We start from the raw sequence: 17,212 nt of genomic DNA, 5'->3' as shown, positions 1-17,212 counted from the left end.
GCACAAAATCTACACTGTCTGCCTGGTTTCTTTTCTTTTTTTCATCATGGTAGATGTTGTCTGTATGACCTTAAAAAAAATCCTTATCTCATAAAAGAAAATAAATGCCTTTAGTCACATTACAAGGGAAAATGGTTCTGTTTCCTTGATCAGATTCAACACAACATCTTTGAAATTAATCTTGAAAAGTTCTCTGATTGATCTGGCTTTTTCTAGGTCACTGAGCTATATTTCCAAAGTGTTTATACAATCTATTGGAATCAATAAACAATTTAAACTGATGTAACTGCAGAATGTTTGCAAGTCCCAGGGAAAATTGAAAGTATGACAAAGAATACAGCTGTAGAAGTTTATTTCGTTTATCAGGACAAACAGTCATTGAAATGAAATGACTTTCCTTTCAGCACTGCAATATGGTAGTGACACCTTAATCACATAAATAAGTAGCTAGTCATTTTAAAGAGTCGTTACTGGTGATTTTGGGCAAATGGAATCCCTTTATTTATACTCCAAGAAGCTGTGCTATAAAGCCTGTTTTATAAAGTATTTCCAATAGGAGAGTTAGAATATCATAAAAAGGTTTCACTTCAGATTATAGTTGTTACATTTTAGGCATGATTTTATTTTAGTTTGCGTTTCAGTTGGTGTAAATATTAACATTATACTTTAAATGTGGATTAGACTCTATAGTTGTTACTAAAATTAGACAATAAAATACTAGAAAAGCTGATTAAAAAGAAGGTGATATCGGTTTTAATCACACTTAAGCTTTTGTTTTTGTTTTTGTTTTTTTTTTTTTTGGTAAATGAAGTTTGGGGTCTGTGTGAGTGGCCAACGTTTGTTATACCACAGCGCACACTAGTGGATTGATCAGTAAAATCACCTGGAGAAAGAAATTTAATAGTTCATGAATTAAGTACTTAAATCATCTTCTTCTTGCAGACATGGCTGTGTATTTTCTAAGTGAATACAATAGCTAGCTGGGTTTTCTTTTACATTACAGGTAAATACGTTTACCTCCAAGGATATTTGTAAATTTAAGGTTAATAACAATGATCTGAAATCTTACATAAGAATTTCATAAAATTTATTTCCCAAAGGCAATATATTCCAACTTCTCAGAGCCAGCAACCTGAATGTTGGAAGAAGAGCAGCTGCTGTATAAATAAGAGAAAATGCCATGACTTCATGGGTCTATCTTTTATTTGTCAAATGGGAAATGTCTCACTCTTACTGCATCTAGGATGCAGATTTTTAAACATGGATTTCAGAAGTCCTTTAATATCAGTAAATGTTGTAAATCCTAGTGGGAAGTCATAAGATGATAATACCACTCCTGCCCCTTTCCTTTACCTCTGTTTAAAAAAAAAAAAAAAAAAGAAAAAGAAAGTTTTTTTTTTTAGCAAAGCACAGGTGGTGATAGAGCACATGCATTGTAATGCAGTACATCAAACTGGGTTTGACTGCATTGGGGAAATGAATGTTCCTGCCTGCTTAAGGGACTCATACTTCTGTTTCTTTAAAGGCCATGCTTTTCTCCTCTTAACAAAATCCACAAACCATTTTACTTTCATTTAGAAAATGTTATGTGAGGTCTTTCAGTGCAACAAATCACTGGATTCTAGTGTGCAAGACAACTGTGCAGTGTGGATTTGCCATACATGCTCCTGGGCTTGAAATTAATTGTAAATGCTCAGGATGCCAATACGAGTGTTATGGCCAGTCTTGTGAAGATTCTTACCTGTAATGGTCCCAAGATAACTGTTAAAATCATTAGAAATATGGAAATAAATCCCCCAATGGATTATATGTTTTGTCCTTTCAATATTGTGTCATTTCTTGGCACCCGTTCTTGAAGAAAAATAGAAACATTCACGAATAGGTGATTTGATTTAAGGAAATTTATACATAAGCTGAAAATACTGGGGCTGTTTAGAACCGAGGGAGATATTTTGGAAAGATAAGCAACAAAAAGTGCATCTAAATAAGTTGATTAGATAGAAGAAAATAGAAGAAAATTACTCAAAAGCAGAGAACTGGTCACTTTCTACTAATATTTCAGTCTATCTCTCTCGTAATAGAAGGGCTGATCCAAAGGATAGCAAAGAGTTCTGTGCCCTTCCTGTAACCTTCAAGGCAGCCTGGCACATCCCATTTTCAAGATCCTGCTTCAATTAATTTTAACACTGCCAGGCTACTGTTTTGTACTGAAACTTTCTATGTGTATACTTGGCTTGTTCTTTTTGGAAGGAGCTGTACAGTTCTTTAGCTGTGTTGAAATTTCTGGAGGTTTGGTGAAGGTGAACTAAGCCAGGCACGATCAGACTGGGGATTTGAGAGTGATAGACTGGATAACACAGGGAATGTGATAAACTGGAGAGAAGAGGGCAGGAGGACTTGGCAGTCCCAGTCCCACAAACCCGCTCAGAGCCCACTGTGGAATCTCAGGGTTCAGGGTCATGGTGTTTCTCCACTGCATTAAATTTGTGAAGGCAGCTGTCAAAGTATTGTTGCTGTTCCTGGTGCTGCTGGTCCACTCAGGGTATGGCAGCTCTGCCCTGCTGTTGGCTGCTGTTCCATGAGTTGGGATTGCAGTGGCATGGCTTTGCCAGCTCACAGCTTGCCCAGTGACCCCTGTTCATATGATGATACCATATCACGAGTTTTTATTTTCTTGGTGCAAATTGAAGTTCTCAGAGGTTAGGAAACACTGAAATGAAGGTGCACAATCTTCATTTGGCACCCAGTTTCCATCCATTGTGATGAGATTGAGTAAGTAAACATTTAATAACTTTTCCCCAATAATTCTTTCCTTATATTGATGTCCCTTTTTTTTAAAATACATTTTTTAACGTACTAACACGTGGTTGGTGTGTAGGTGATTCTGTTCTTAAAATCTTATTTGCCTCCCTTAACAGACTGAGATTAACTATTGATATGAAATTTCTGGCATGTTCTGAACTTCTTGAGAAGAATGAGGGGATTTTTTTTTAGTAAGTGGCAAAAAAATGTGATCCAAAACATAAAAGGGTAAAATCTAAAAGTAACTGTTAGTTTCAAGTTACTCATACCAAGCAAGCAACCTGCTTTTTAATGTAAAAAAGCAACTTAAAATGTAGTCCCTCTTATGAAATAAAGACGTTGAATTTGCAGTTCTCTAACTCCATGTGTTTTCCAATTTGCACACACCAGGGTTATCTTCCTGTTGATTTTTTCCAGTGAAAATAATTCCATGTGTGCAATACTTCCTTTAAAGAGAGGAAAATGAAACCTGATCACTGGGAATAGTGGAGCTTTTCTGTTCTGTAGGGACAATACTCAAGTTACAAAACGATCAACATTTTCCATGTTTTGCCTCTTCTGTTGGTGTTGTGGCTGCATACTGTTTATGCAATGCTTTGAAATGTTTCTTTACTTATACCCCAGAGGAGAAAAAGAATCAAATCTAAACACTGTGCATGTTCCAAATAGGAGGAAGTAATACATGCTTCATAATTACAAAAAAAAAAAAAAAGGAAATCTGAGTCGAAAGCATGTTTGAACTTTTCAACAAGAAAATATTTCTTTTCTTTGTTTTTCTTCTTGCAGGTTTAGCTCTGGTTGGCCTTCACCAGCAAATGGAGATGAGATCCATAAAAGAGTGAAAAATATTTTAAGGACACACAGTGCTAGGCAGCGCCTAATATTTGTAAGTAAGACTGCAGACTCAATTCTTTCTTTTCTCCAAAGTGGCTGAGGAAGAAAACTGTGCCTACAGTCTTGGATTTGTTATAATGTTGTTCTTTGAGACAGCCTTGATTGTAGAAATACAGATTTGGTGTGTGAGCTCAACTGTTTCACACTGATTTCAGCAGCCTCCTTACGTGTAGCCTTTATGGGCAACTGGTACCTCTCATGGATTATTGAGGACAGTTACATTTGGTTTTATTTTTTTTATATCTGGTTCTCCGCTTCCAATTTAAGCAAAAAATATGTTACAGATGTGTAGAACATCAAGGTTAAACATGTTGTGCAGCTGCACATCAGCAGCTGCTTGTATCCAGCTGTTTATAGAGCTAATATTATTCTTCAGGTGTGTGGTTTTTTCCCTAATTACCTGGCTTTCAATGAACAGAGCTCTTTATCTAATGAGATTACGCCCGGGATCAGAATATTTTGCCCTTGATGGAATTTTGAAGTGCGGTTTAAGACAGACAAAAACTTTTCCTGTTGTTATTTTGAGAAGCGCGGTTGTGGCACAGCACAAGCCAACGCATTGTACCAACCGAATAACAACATTGTTCATCTGCAGGGAACTTAGGTCTTCAGTGTGAGGTGAGGTAAAAGACAGGTAAGATAAAAAGGATGTAAGGATGAGAGGTAGGTAAGATTATGATCACGAGCTCTGACGAAATTATCATGTCCCCAGATTTAGCCATGTTGGGCAGCTCCTTGTCTCACCTCGTTCTCGCCTAATCTGATTATTTTCTCCTTTCTGTCCAATCTTCATTTTTAGCTTAGTTGTAGGTTTTGTTTTAAAGTCAGAAAAACTTTTTCTCATGCATACTAAGACTGTTTGATCTAGTTCTTGCTGTACCTCCCTGAGTTTGTATATGAACGTTATGATTTTGTGAGCTGCTGCCTCTCAAACAGAAGATGCCCATCACATTTCAGAATAGGTACAAGTCATGTAAAATGCTTCTGATGTTTCAATGAACTTAAGATAACAAATTGGATTTCATGACAGTCCAGCACCTACATTTAATGAAAGTTTGCACAGCCTGAACTATCTCCAGTGGTCCTTGACTACTTTCCTTGAACAGCAGACCATGACTTTACGATAAAAGATTTACTAGTTTGTTACGAGAGTTGGATGGTTGGTTACATGGTCTTTCCATACAGTTAAAAAGACTGTGAAATATAATAATGGGTAAAGGAGAATTTTTCCTATTTACTTTTTTTGCTTATATCCTTTAAAAGTTCTACTCTAGAGTGACTTACACATAATGCAGCAATCCACTCGTTACTGCAGTACTGCTCAAATGCGCACGACTTTGCAGACAATGTGTTGGTTTCTGCCCTAAAAAATCCAACTGTTAGGGTGTTGGCTCTTTAATTACCAATCTGGTCAGAGCAATGCTGGTAAAGGACCGTTTATCTCACTCCATTTTCTTCCACTGAGCAAAAGGATGCTACAGAGAAGTCTTGTGGTGTTTGATAGTTGTGTACAGCTGACTTGTGAGTGCTGTGCTAACAGCGGCTGACCAGATTAAAAAAAATAGACAAAAATATCAGTTCTCCTTGCAGTGAGTACTGTAAAATACACCAGGATTGGCTGTGCTTCCCAGATGGCCCAAAATCTAGGCTGCGTTGGTGCACAGTGGGTGGATGAGGTAAATGGGTCATTTTTAAAGTGAGTGAATAGTAAAGCAAGTGTGCTCACAAAGTGGTGAGCAGAGTTTGGCTCCAATCTAGAGCCTTTTCCAAACTCTGGAAGGTTAAAAAGTATCTCTTATTCTGTTTCATTCCAAAGATCCTAATGCTAAATAGCCATTCCCCAAAGTACCCAGCTGTGTCTTCCGAAATTTCATTTTCATAGTGTTCTGTAAAAATAGTGTGACTGGAGCTCTGCTGCAGATTCCTTAGGGTGTCCACTGTAGCTTTCTGCTGTGACATTCTGACAGTATCGTAATGTTTCCATCTTTTTTTGCTTTCCTGAACATAATTTGCCTCTGGCAAATGCTGCAGAGTTTTATTTACCACTGTACCCCATTTCCTCTTCAGTGCTTTGTAGACTGTGACTGCTGAAGGAAGAGAGCTTTCCTGTTTACAAACACACTTATTACCTTGTATTTCACCACAATAAATTCTCTTAGGTTTTTCCTCATCCATACACCTGCTGTTCAGCTTGCTCTGCATCTTATTGCCATCTACCGCTATATTTATTGTCTTTTCTCCCAGTTCTGTGTTACCAGCAAGTGTGATTATTTTTACTGCACAGTCTTTTTTTCCAATTATTTCTCCTATAGCATGAAAGATGACTTTGTTTACTAATCCTTACAGCAATTGGCTTCTGCTGAAAGCATCACTTAGTATCACCTCTTAAGTAGGGTCTTTGCTCTTCAGAGTAGAGTGAACGTGGTTGTGTGTGGTGGAATTTCTACCATCCCATCCTGGGTGAGCAACTGGCTCCCTCCATGTGAGGTGTTTTGTTTCTCCCTTACTTAAGAGGGCAAATCTGGGTTAATTAATGTCTAGATATCATTTGGAAGGTAAGACTGCATTCTAACAACTCCTAAGAATACCACTGAAGGGTCATTAAGGGTATCAGATATTTTTTGAATAGGCGTGTACTCAGTCCTGTGTATTGAATCGAAGTATTCAGATGTGTAAAATGCTTCTGTCTGGTAAAATGCATGAAATGGATAATGAGAGCTCATTATGAATCATAATAAGTTTTAGGTTCTTTTTCCCCTTTTCTGCAAGAAGCGAAAGTAAAGCAGTAGGCAGTAGGTTTCATAACATTTTATCAACGTTTGTTGGGGGTTATTGAAGCTTGTGCTGTCTGCATAGTACTCTGGATCTACACTGTCTAGAAATTCTTTCCAGTTTATTACCTTAAAATTATTAGCTGAATTGTACTGAACTTAATTAAAAGTGTTCACAAATGGCATTTGGCTCATTACACTTTGTCCCTTTCTCCCCCAAGAAATGTAAGTTACTTTAATAGTCTTCTAAATGGAAAGAAAGTATTTTTGAAATGAGATCATTGTAATCAGAAACCAAGGTAATGAGAATTTGATTTCTGGGTTTTTTTGGTTTTGGTTTGTTTGGTTTTTTAGGATGAGAGTAACTCATCAAAAGGAGACGTGACTAAGACAAGAGAATCTTCACATAATGCACCCTTATCCATGAGTGAACTGCAGAGCAGGTATGGAGTTTTTCTCTGACCAAGACAGAACAGTCATACTCAATATTGCCCTTTAAATGTAGCTAAAAATTTCTCTTCCCATTTTAGTCTGTCATATATTGCACAAGGAAAAGGATTCTGTAGGAGTTAGTCATACCAAGCTTTTTCACCTAAAAGCAAAATGCAGTTAAATATAATTATGCCTCTGATGTTGTTTTGGCACTGTAAGTGCCTAAGCCAATATAGTCTTCATAAAACACTGATTTTGGAACTGGACTTGGTTATAAAAGTGATTCTTGGGCAGTAGTTTTGGGCTTTTATCAACCAGAGAGCAAATGTCACTTTTAAAATAATCAATTGGTTATTTGGTTATTTTTTTAAACTATAGGAGTGCAAAAAGAAATTGAAGCTTATTTATTAATATGGTTTGAGGCTGTCGCTTTGGTTTGTTCCTTTTTTTTTCTCTTTTTTTAAACTCATATGTGGAAAAAAGCGTTTTCAAAAAACACATTAAATTTATATACCATAGTTTAGTGATTCAGCATGTTATTTCAGAAGCTGTCTTGGAAACCTGAGGTCTTAAAAACCTGGTTTATTTGGGTTAATTACTATATGTACTACTCACATACATGGCTAGGGTTTCATTTCAATATTATAAAACACTGAATTGATTTTGACAACTTCTGTAGCAGAAGTTATCAATATTGATGTTCTCTGTGTGTGCACACAGTATTTTGTACAATGTTTTCAGTACTTGTTGGAGGAAAGATACTAAGTAATGTAAATCTTTTCTGGGCTCCTGTGGCTTTTCTGGTTTTCTTTATATTAAGGGAGAAATCCTAGAACTGTGGTGCTGTATTTGAGAGGTGTTGCCATAGGAAAGAAAAGGTTTTATTTTGGTAATTAAATGTGACACAGTGTTTTGTAATGAAGGCGTCCCAAACCACCACTGTAATACCACTGAAAGGAGGGTATTTCAATATGGGCATCATAGTGAACTTCTACTTGCAGTTTGTAAGCTCCAAAAAGTTCATTTATGACTTGCTACCTGTTTTTGCAGTTCCTCTGGTTTGTAATCACCTCTGTACAAGGGATCTAGTTACTGAGATTTTCACATACATGTGAAGCTGCTGCTGCAGTTGTGTATCCCTGTACCTGTGCTCACTCCCGTATTCTACGTGTAGCCTTTTTGCTCCCTTTTCCTTTGTCCTGACAGCTGGTGCAATTAAATTGTGTAGGATGTGTTTGTGAGAGAGAAAGTGCAAGTTTTTGTTTTTGAGGCAGCTTTGGGACTTTGAGATTGATGCTGAAACTGCAGACCATGAAAAAATGAAAAACAAACCCTAATACTACAGAATCCTGAAGTGATGGGATATGAAATGTGGCACTCAAGTTGGGAAAGGATTGCTCCTTGGGTTTAGAGGCCGGCAGCACTGGGGACAAGACATAAAAGGCCTCGAGGACAGTCTGATTGCTGAGTCTTTGCCACAGTGCTCATAAACAGGATCCAAGGACAGAGACAGAGTTCATGGAAGGACATGGTACTGTCGACCAAATTTTGGCAGTAAAGTAGATGGATGATTGAAAACCACTGGGAGTAAGGAAAAGGTCTGTGTTTTGTGAAATATTTAGTATATGATTCACTCAGAAAAGAACTTCTGGGACTCTTAAAGGAGATGTATGAGGGAACAAAAGCATATGACAGGTATTTCAGAGCAGGGAGTTGCGTGCAGAAATCCTGCTGTTAATATGATTTGTGAGTGTAATTCCCAGATTGCTTAGCTCAGGTCGTCAGCTGGTTTCCAGCTGAGACAGGAGGACTCTTCCCTAGCTTGGCTGTATCTTTGTCCACACCAGTGCCAGATATCTCATGCACAGGGACTGGCTAATGGAAACACATACAAACACATCCCTCCCAAAAGAGAAGGGAAAATTAAGTTTATGTTTTCTTGTACGTCTTTGTACCAGAATAAGGAACTTGTGGAAGTTACTGTTGGGTTTTGAGTCTTTCCTTTACTGCAGTGGTTGGAGTTTGAGTGTCTCTAGGTACATTCAGCTTTTAGGAGAAGAAAAGGCAAGCACAAGGCTACCTGCAGGAAATGGATTCCAAGGAAAAGAGTGTCAGAGCTGTTTGTTGTCCAGTTACAAGTGCCACTCCTAGTGCTGTGCTTACTTGCTGGCCTCAGAATTCTCCATCAGAAGTGAGGTACCATGAACTGCAGAAGGGAGGAGGTGAAACTTCAGTTGTTGATGAGTCCCCAGGGTATTGACTTGTCTGCATTTCACATAGGCCAGTATAACTTCTGTATTGATTTTACTGTTTGGTGTGTTGGTTTCTTTGTGTCCAAACTGTGAAGCACAGTTGACTTGGGATGATAAACAGTTTTAATTTGCTTCATGATATTGACTGACTTTAAATGTTGGAGCTTTTTTGAATAAGTGTGAAAGTGGCCTTTCTCCCTTTTTAGTATTGGAACCACACACAAGTCTTGTTGTTTTCATTGGTATAGGTTGGCATCACCCTACTATTTAAATGTAAGAAATATAAAAGCAAAAGCTATTCCTTCTTTTGTTTTTCATGGGACAGTGGAAGGTCAGGGATATGAATTTAGAAAACTAATCTTATATTTTCCTCTTCTTCCCTCACTGTTTTCCATTCTTGAAGTGAAAACCTTGTGTTTTGATGCAGTGAGGTACAAATTTATTTGTGGGTCCTTTGGCATAAGGTTTCTTTCAATTTTGTCACATATGTGGGCTGATATTAACTTGAGGACAAAGTTTTAAGTACTGCTTTGAGCATAAAAGACACTATCATTAATAAATTATATGTATATAAGAAACTGCAAAGCTTCCCTGTAAAATGTAATCCATTTCCTGAGTGAAGATGGTCACTGTAAGCTTCACACTTCCAATTTCATTTCCCAAACTGAGAACATTCGCAAAAGGCTGAAGATAACTCAGTCCTAATTTTTAAGTGTCTTCAGTGCCTAAATCTCTGAGCAGACATGAAAAACGTCACCTCAGTAGTCATTTTTTGCTGATGATTTTTGAGCTACTTGTTTCATGCTTTATTACAAGGAAATTGCTCATTTAATTATATGACACAATCCTTTGTTTTGAAAGTATCAAGAGGAGGCAAATAGTCATGATGTTTAGATACGAACGCTTCGGAGTTGTCAGTGTTTTGTAATGACTTTCAGAGTATAAATTTCACTTCATGGGTCTAGGAAATAATTTCTCAGAGCGACTGAAAGATGAGCCTGTATTTGTGTTTAGTATTAAAACAGTGACACAGAAGATGGGGTGTGGAAGGAACACTTGATTGCCACTATATCATAATGTATTTGGTAGAATACTTATTCCAAGACGCTTCCGATAGAGCACTTTACAGCTGCAACCACGGTAATTTAATATACCCCTGATAGATTGTCTTCATATTGAAATAGCTCCTTGTGGTTACAATTTAACCTTCAAAGGACACAAAAATCCTACTGTGTTGCTCTTGCCTAGTCACACAGCCTGCAAAAATACAGCAAAATTACTGCATGTTCTCAGAAAATTAATTCTCTTTCTGTTTGGGGGGCTTTATAAAGCATAGTCAGGTAAGTGGGGGAGAATTTGTGTGAATGAATAACTTGTGGTTCCCATTTCTTAGAAGTAGCTGCAGTGCAGTTTTTGTTTCAGTTTGTACAAGGTAATATGTGCTTAGCAGCTCTGCATTTGTATTTCTGCCGGTTTTGTGCCTCTGATTCCTCTTCCATGTCTTGTTTCTAATCTTCTTTCCTTTGACAGTTCATCAGTGCAGCAGAACGCTCCTGTTCACTTGGATAATGGTGAATACCGGTCCAGTCGTGCAGCTGTGTACAAAGAGAAGCCTCACAGAGCGATCTTTGAAGAGAGCCTCGGAAAAATATACAAAAACATGTACCAAAAAGTTGCTGGCACTGTTTCAGACCAAAAAACACATTCCTGATAGCAACTCACCTGAAAATGCACAGTACACAGTGTTCACATTTGTAACTAAACCTATTTTTATATAAGAATATTTTTACTCTATTTTTAAGGTGCCATTATGGTTGGGCATATGGTTGGAAAAATGGGGTTTTGGCCTGTGTTGACATTAACATCCACCCCCCAAAACAAAGGAACAAAAAATCAAGCCCCTCCATGGTTAAGCAAGATGGTATTGTTCCTTTGAGACTATGAAAATAGAGTCATTTGAAGATTAATAGGTCTGCTGGACATTCCTGTCTGACATCAACTCAGGTTTCAGCTGCAGCCAGTTCTTATTAAATAACTAAAACTATTTAGTAACATAAACAGAATTGATTGAAGAAACAACCAATGCTAGTGGTCAGAGAGGGGGTCTAAAGGGGAGGGTGAATGTGAGTGGTGTTTTAAAAGCGACCCATGTGGGACAAAGGGAATTGTTTTCTAGAAGATTTGCCTTTGAATTGTTTATTTTGGAGAAGGGCAGAAACGCTGGTACTGTAGGACCTAAAGGCATGTTTTTGAAGTGGTTTCAAGCACCTTTAGCAACAAATATTCTAATACTGTGAAATTTTAAAAGAAACCCACCCAGCCCAGCAGTCTTTGTATCAGATGAAAGGTCATCTTCACACACCCTTTGCATTTGAAAGTTTCCAGGTTCTCCTGAATGCAGCCGTGACATTTGCCAATTTACCTGTAATTTTAAAAATTATGAATAACAAAGGAGTGTGCAGGGGGAAAGACTAGAGCTAGTGAGCAAGCTACTTGTGTTCTGTACAGGCCTTCTGAAATTCCTGCATCACAATCCCACCTAATTTGGAGCCTGTCCTTCCCAGTCTGCTGGGATCCTGTTGGCAGAAATCGCTTCGTTTTTGCTAAAGGCCACCAAATGTTCATCAGCAGTTCGATGCTTTCCCCGGGGATGGAACCTTTTCAGCCTTGCATTGAGCAGATCCCACATTAGCAGACCAGGGCAAATTGCCCATCTCTTGAAAAGCAGAATGTTTTAAAAGGGCAAGAGTGTCCATCTCCCGCTTCCTTTCAGAATGGGGGAAAAAACAAATGCCTGTTCTGGCTCCTTCCCTGCCTGAGCGAACAGATTCAGTTTCTCCGATGCCATTTTACCTGTTTGATTGGATAAAGGATAAAGCTGGGAGTACAGATGGCAGAACATATGACTGTAACCTGCCAGCATGCCTAGATAAACAAAAAGTTGGTCTACTCTGCCTTCCATCCTTTAATGCTGAGACAACATAATTGATTTGAGAAAGCAGTTGGTGAGCAATTATGCTGGTGGGAAGGCACGTTGAAAGGCTGTGTGCTTCTGTTTCAGGAAAGGGGACTCTCAGAGGAAGTGTCTCACATATAGACATTTCTATTCCTTGTAACTGTTAAAGCAGTTGAAGTGGATTAACACTGATAACTTCCTGTCCCTGATGCCATCTAGCACATTAGTGCTTTCAAAGGGCATTAGTTGCACAGTCTTATGCTGTGGAGAAGTGTGGAGTCATTCTATGAAGTGAAAAGTAAAACTTCCCCAAGCTGTGCCCCTGGTGGCCATGGAGTGTTGTTCTACCAGTACCTGGTGTTCATGGGCCTATTCCTGTGATCCCCTATTGGTCCATAAAGGAATAGTTTTCTTGCTGTTCAGGAAAGGTATATTGAAATGGATCCTAAACGGGTAGGGCAGATTCTGAGAGATACTTTCCAAGCTTTTGGTTTAAAAGCAATCTATTAAAATCTAAAGGTTGTTGCAGTTTCCTGTTTGAGTTTGAGCTGTAATATTCAGTGTTATTCTTATGGTATCCTGCAGTTTGATTCAATATTCTCTGTGTATTCCCTTCCCAATCTCACAGTCAAGTAGAAGTTACAGTCTTCTGAAGATTGGCTGCTCCCCTTTGGCCTAATCTAGTTCTGTGACATAGAAAACCTGTTCGATTTTTCCTTCCCCAGTAATCCATCAGATTTTAGTCCCTGTTTGTTTGATGTGCAAGAAAACCTGAATGCTGAAGCTTTGTTTTTGGGGGTTTTTTTGTATGGATGAGTAAGGACACATGTTGCCATGAATTCAAGACATAAGGAGGAGATGAGGAAGGTTGGAGGCCACTGTGAAAAAGCAGAGCAGTGTTCTCAAGGGGTCCATAGGAGTATCTGGGATGTATCTGTTTAATTCCCCTAACTAAAGAAAGGAAGCATATAGTAATATGTCAACTTTCAGTTTTCATCAAAGATGAAAACATTTTCAGCAAAGGTAAAAAATAGATGGGAGAAAATAGTGTCATCTATTGAATTTTGACCAGTAGGAATATTCTCAGGGTAGCCTTCTTATGCAACATAACAACAAATGAAGCAGACAGACTCTGTGTTTGGCCCTGGTCCAGCTGTGAGGGGAGATGGTGTGTATAATGTCTCTCTGAATCAGCTGCTGCAGGATATGTTTCTCTCTTGGGTCAGTCATTCCACAGCTTATACGCCGTGATACAGCAAAGAGTGTTCTCTTCCAAGTGCTGTGCTGGAAATCCAGTTTGGTTGATGGAAAACTTTTCCCTGAAATGTGACTTAAGACCCAAATTACTCCAATCTGTCCATAAAATCTGCAAGCCACTTTGTTTTCAGAAGCACTTGGCCCCTTCCCTGTTTGCTGAGCTAACCCTGCCATTAATACACACACGAGCACGGCTGTTCCTGTGCTACTGCAGCATGTGATAAGTGAAGGTTCAGGCAGTGAAACAACACAGTAATAAACTGTAATTGTTTAGTGCACCTTGCCTTCTAATACAATTTAAATCCCTCCTATCAAATGCAAATTTCTAGGTTCCTAAGTGGAGCTTTAAATAGCATTTTCTATGCTCATTCCTTATCTTTTGCCATCCACAAAGTTGTTAGTGACAGTGGGATGGCAGAATTCCACCCCTGTCATTTTGCCTCCTAAAGGAAAGCTGCCTACTCAAATCTAGAAATAATGGGCTAGATTAAGAGCGAATTAGTGTTTTTCTGTAGAGTCTGTGCCTTTCTCTTGCCCTCCCCAAGTTATAATAACCCATGAGCATTCTCACCAAATGCTGTTCAGCATACAGTGATGCTTGCAGGATGCAACCAGGGCAAAATTTTATCACTGTCATTTTAGTAAGTCAGACCCTGCTTTCTCCTTGTTCCCTTCCATCTCTCCTGTGACTGACTTGGTATAGTTTAGGATCTTGGGGTGGCTTTAGGCCAACGACTTGCCTGCGTTCAGTAGAAATGCAAATCCTTTGCTGAGTAATAGTTGCTTTGGAAATCACTCGGTCATTCACCTGTTGTGGATTAAAGGCAGAAATGTCAAACACTTTAATGATTTGCCTTATCTAAGTTTTCAACTTAAGAGAAGCTTAAATTGGTCCACTGGGGACAAGAGGCGTAGGGATGGCTGGAGTAGTGGGAACAGCTTTGTAAGATGGATGGGAAACAGTGTGTATACTCCAATGCTGAGCAGCTTGGGAAGTGACAAGGGCTGTTCTTTAGATTGTGCATCACCTTTGACTTTTACTGTTACTTCAGATGCTGACAAAATTGTGGGAGGAGAAAGAAATCTACCTGTAGGTGTTGGGAATCTATTTTTGGGGTAAAATAACAGAACATTTAGCTCTGCTCAGTATTAAATAGTCTTTTCCAAACTCCCTCTCATTGTTACCTCAGCTGTAAAATAGGGAGTTTGTGCTCTGTTGAAGCTTAATTAAATGACTGTGAAGTGCTTTGGGATCCTGAGGTGAATGTTAAAGAAATTATTTTATGGAAGCCTGGCTGAGAAGTCCCATCTCATCTCCAGGTTACTAAAAAGGCTTTATTTTAATTTTCCCAGGTTTATTATGTTTTAATCAGACAATTATTAAACAAGTCTTAATCAGATTTAATAGATTTCTATCCTGATCAGAGGGCCGAAAAAGATAATTAACTGCTTTACTACATGTGCTTTTAGGAGCTAATCTTTACAGTTGGTATCTTGCTCAACTTCTGTCTCCTGCATGATCTGGGTTCATATACTCATACTGATTGCTCTTATGATATGGAGGGGGGTTTAACTATAAATTATTTATTTCATACTGATATCTTAGTGCTGTTTGCTATGTGTACTAACCAGCACTATTAACATCTCTCTGTTAACATGAGGTTTTGTTCTCATCCTCTACCCAGGAACAAGGGATGCAATGGTGTGAGCAACGTGTCAGTGGAAAATTTTGTGTTTTGTGCTATAGGTTTGTCAGAGAAAGTAAGTTGGAAGGAATCTCTGCTTTTTCAGTCTGTATGCAACGAATAACTTAGTATATAATTCTTCTCTTCCTAATTTTTAAGCTTGAAATCTTTTCTGAAACAACTGAACTATGCAACGAAATTCTCAGCCATTTAGCAACGGTCACTTACTGTATAAATCTGGTAATGCAGAATCTCTGGGTCATAGGAAAGGTCATGGTGTTATTACTTCAGTAGTTGTGGGGTGTTCATTATCAGGATGCTGAAAATATCTCAAGAGATTTGTTTAGTAATCAAGGAATTTGAGGAAACTTTTGAATCAATGAAATTTAGCCTCTTGGTTCCAGTGAAAGCACTTGAAGCTAAGAGAGAACAGCACTTCTGTGGCTGATCTTGATGAGCTACCTCACTGACAGGAGGGATGTCTGGCTTAAATGATGGTCTCTGGTAGCAGCAGAGAACTGGTCTTTGCCCAGTTCCTTTCAGTTTCAACAAATAAACCAGCATTGTGAGAAGTGATTGAGAACACCTGATAGTCCTGTTTCTATTACACAGTGAACTATTAGGCACAAGCCTCCTTGATTGCATTGGTTTCTGCTGCTTTCCCCATGGAATTCAAAATAACATCAACCAAAGCCCGTAAAAGATGTGGCTGTAGATCCTTTTATCAGTGTTGGCTTGCCAAAGACGTGCAGTTTGTTCCCAGTTTGTCTTCAGTGAGAAATTCTCTGAAGTGTGGTGATAATTTGTCTGGATGGCAACATAAAGGAACTGTAATCTTTCTCTTCGCTTGATCTATGTGGAGATTGTGCTTTTTCTTCATGTGTATTTCCCTTCAGTTCTGGGTGATTGCTTCTGACCTAGCAGAGAGAACTCTGCAGCCTGAGAAGTGGTGATCTGAGCCACCTTCTCACCTCTTCAAGGAAAGAAGTTTGCTGTTGCAAAACATCCCCCCTCTTGGTTCATAAGAAGGTGTTTGGGTAACCCTGTAGAGCTGATGCCATGGAGTGAACAGAGCTTCACATAGAGTGGGGTGGGAGGCTGAGAGCAGGGGAGATGCTGAGAGTGTTTGATGCTTGGTATGCCATGAATTATGCATTTCTATACCATGAATTATCGGTGTAGAAAATAACCTGTGAAACTCATGAGTAACAAAAGCACCATTTACGTCACTGAACGGTGGTGAATTCTACTGCTTGTATTTGTATTGTTACACTGACTTGAATTTTTGAATGTTTAGCTAATTGTGTTGTACTAAGACTATAGTTGTAGGAACTGTTTCATTCAGTACTCCAGTAGTAAACACTTGCTAATAGGTTGCTTTCCCTGCCTGCCTTGTTTTCACCACAGTCATCTAGTGTTTACATACATTTTAGCCTCTGTGCCATTTCTGAAGGCTTTATTTGTCTCATTTATGTTTTTGGTTTGGATAATACTTAAATATGAAATCCATCTGGGAAACATATTGTATATTCACGTTGAGGGGTAAAACCAGTTTTTAATTAAAATTTTATACAGCACTTGTATTTCACTTTGTCCTGTTTTATTATGAAACACTTCAATCTTCTTCCTAAAACACATATGTCTTGTGCGCTTCAAGATGTTCCTTGTTGCTCATGCAGAACCAGTTTCGGAGCTCTGTCAGCAGAGTGCCATATGTTCTGGGGTTCATTTAGCTTCTCTGGCATTTGTGTAGGCAGCATATTGGATGTAATGCAGCTCAGCTCAGCTCCATTCTTCTCTTTGTAAACTTGTCAAGAGATAAAAAAAAAAGCAGGGAGAAGGAAAACACTGAATAATACTCGAGTGATTTGAATTATCAATAAGTTACGGGAACGTGGCCAATCAAAATTGAGGTTTCTCGTGTGCTTGAGGATTTTCCTTAATTGCGGCTTATGCAGAGCCTATAAAGTGATGCATCCCTTGGTGCTACCCAGTATTACACCCAAAACAAGTGCTCAAGATTAAGATATAACCCAAACCACTTGGAAATGACAAGCATTAAGTGCTCAATTTTGCATTGATCTGCTAGTTTAAATTAAAAAAAAGAAAAAAGAGTACTAGAAGATGGGTGTGTGAAGGGATCATAGTCCTCTTTGGTGTCCT

At 38.6% G+C, this 17,212-nt stretch overlaps 1 protein-coding gene across 4 annotated transcripts in view; it reads left to right on the top strand.

Annotated features, from left to right (window-relative positions):
• Positions 1-16,632, top strand: part of SPATA6 (spermatogenesis associated 6) — a 63,274-nt gene extending 46,642 nt beyond the window's left edge. For all 4 annotated transcript variants that reach the window (XM_039384689.1, XM_039384690.1, XM_027747159.2 and 1 more), the window contains 3 exons: positions 3,589-3,688; positions 6,822-6,910; positions 10,682-16,632. In XM_039384689.1, coding sequence (XP_039240623.1) covers positions 3,589-3,688; positions 6,822-6,910; positions 10,682-10,862 — 370 coding nt within the window. In that variant the 3' untranslated portion in view covers positions 10,863-16,632. The remainder of the gene's footprint in view (positions 1-3,588; positions 3,689-6,821; positions 6,911-10,681) is intronic.
• The last annotated feature ends 580 nt before the right edge of the window (positions 16,633-17,212 follow it).

This window comes from Pipra filicauda, unplaced genomic scaffold (assembly GCF_003945595.2).
Source record: "Pipra filicauda isolate LSUMZ 115617 unplaced genomic scaffold, ASM394559v2 scaffold36_size6622888_pilon, whole genome shotgun sequence".
Classification (NCBI taxonomy): Eukaryota; Metazoa; Chordata; class Aves; order Passeriformes; family Pipridae; genus Pipra; species Pipra filicauda.
The sequence above is the reverse complement of the archived record's forward strand: the minus strand, read 5'-3'. Positions and strand labels throughout refer to the sequence as shown.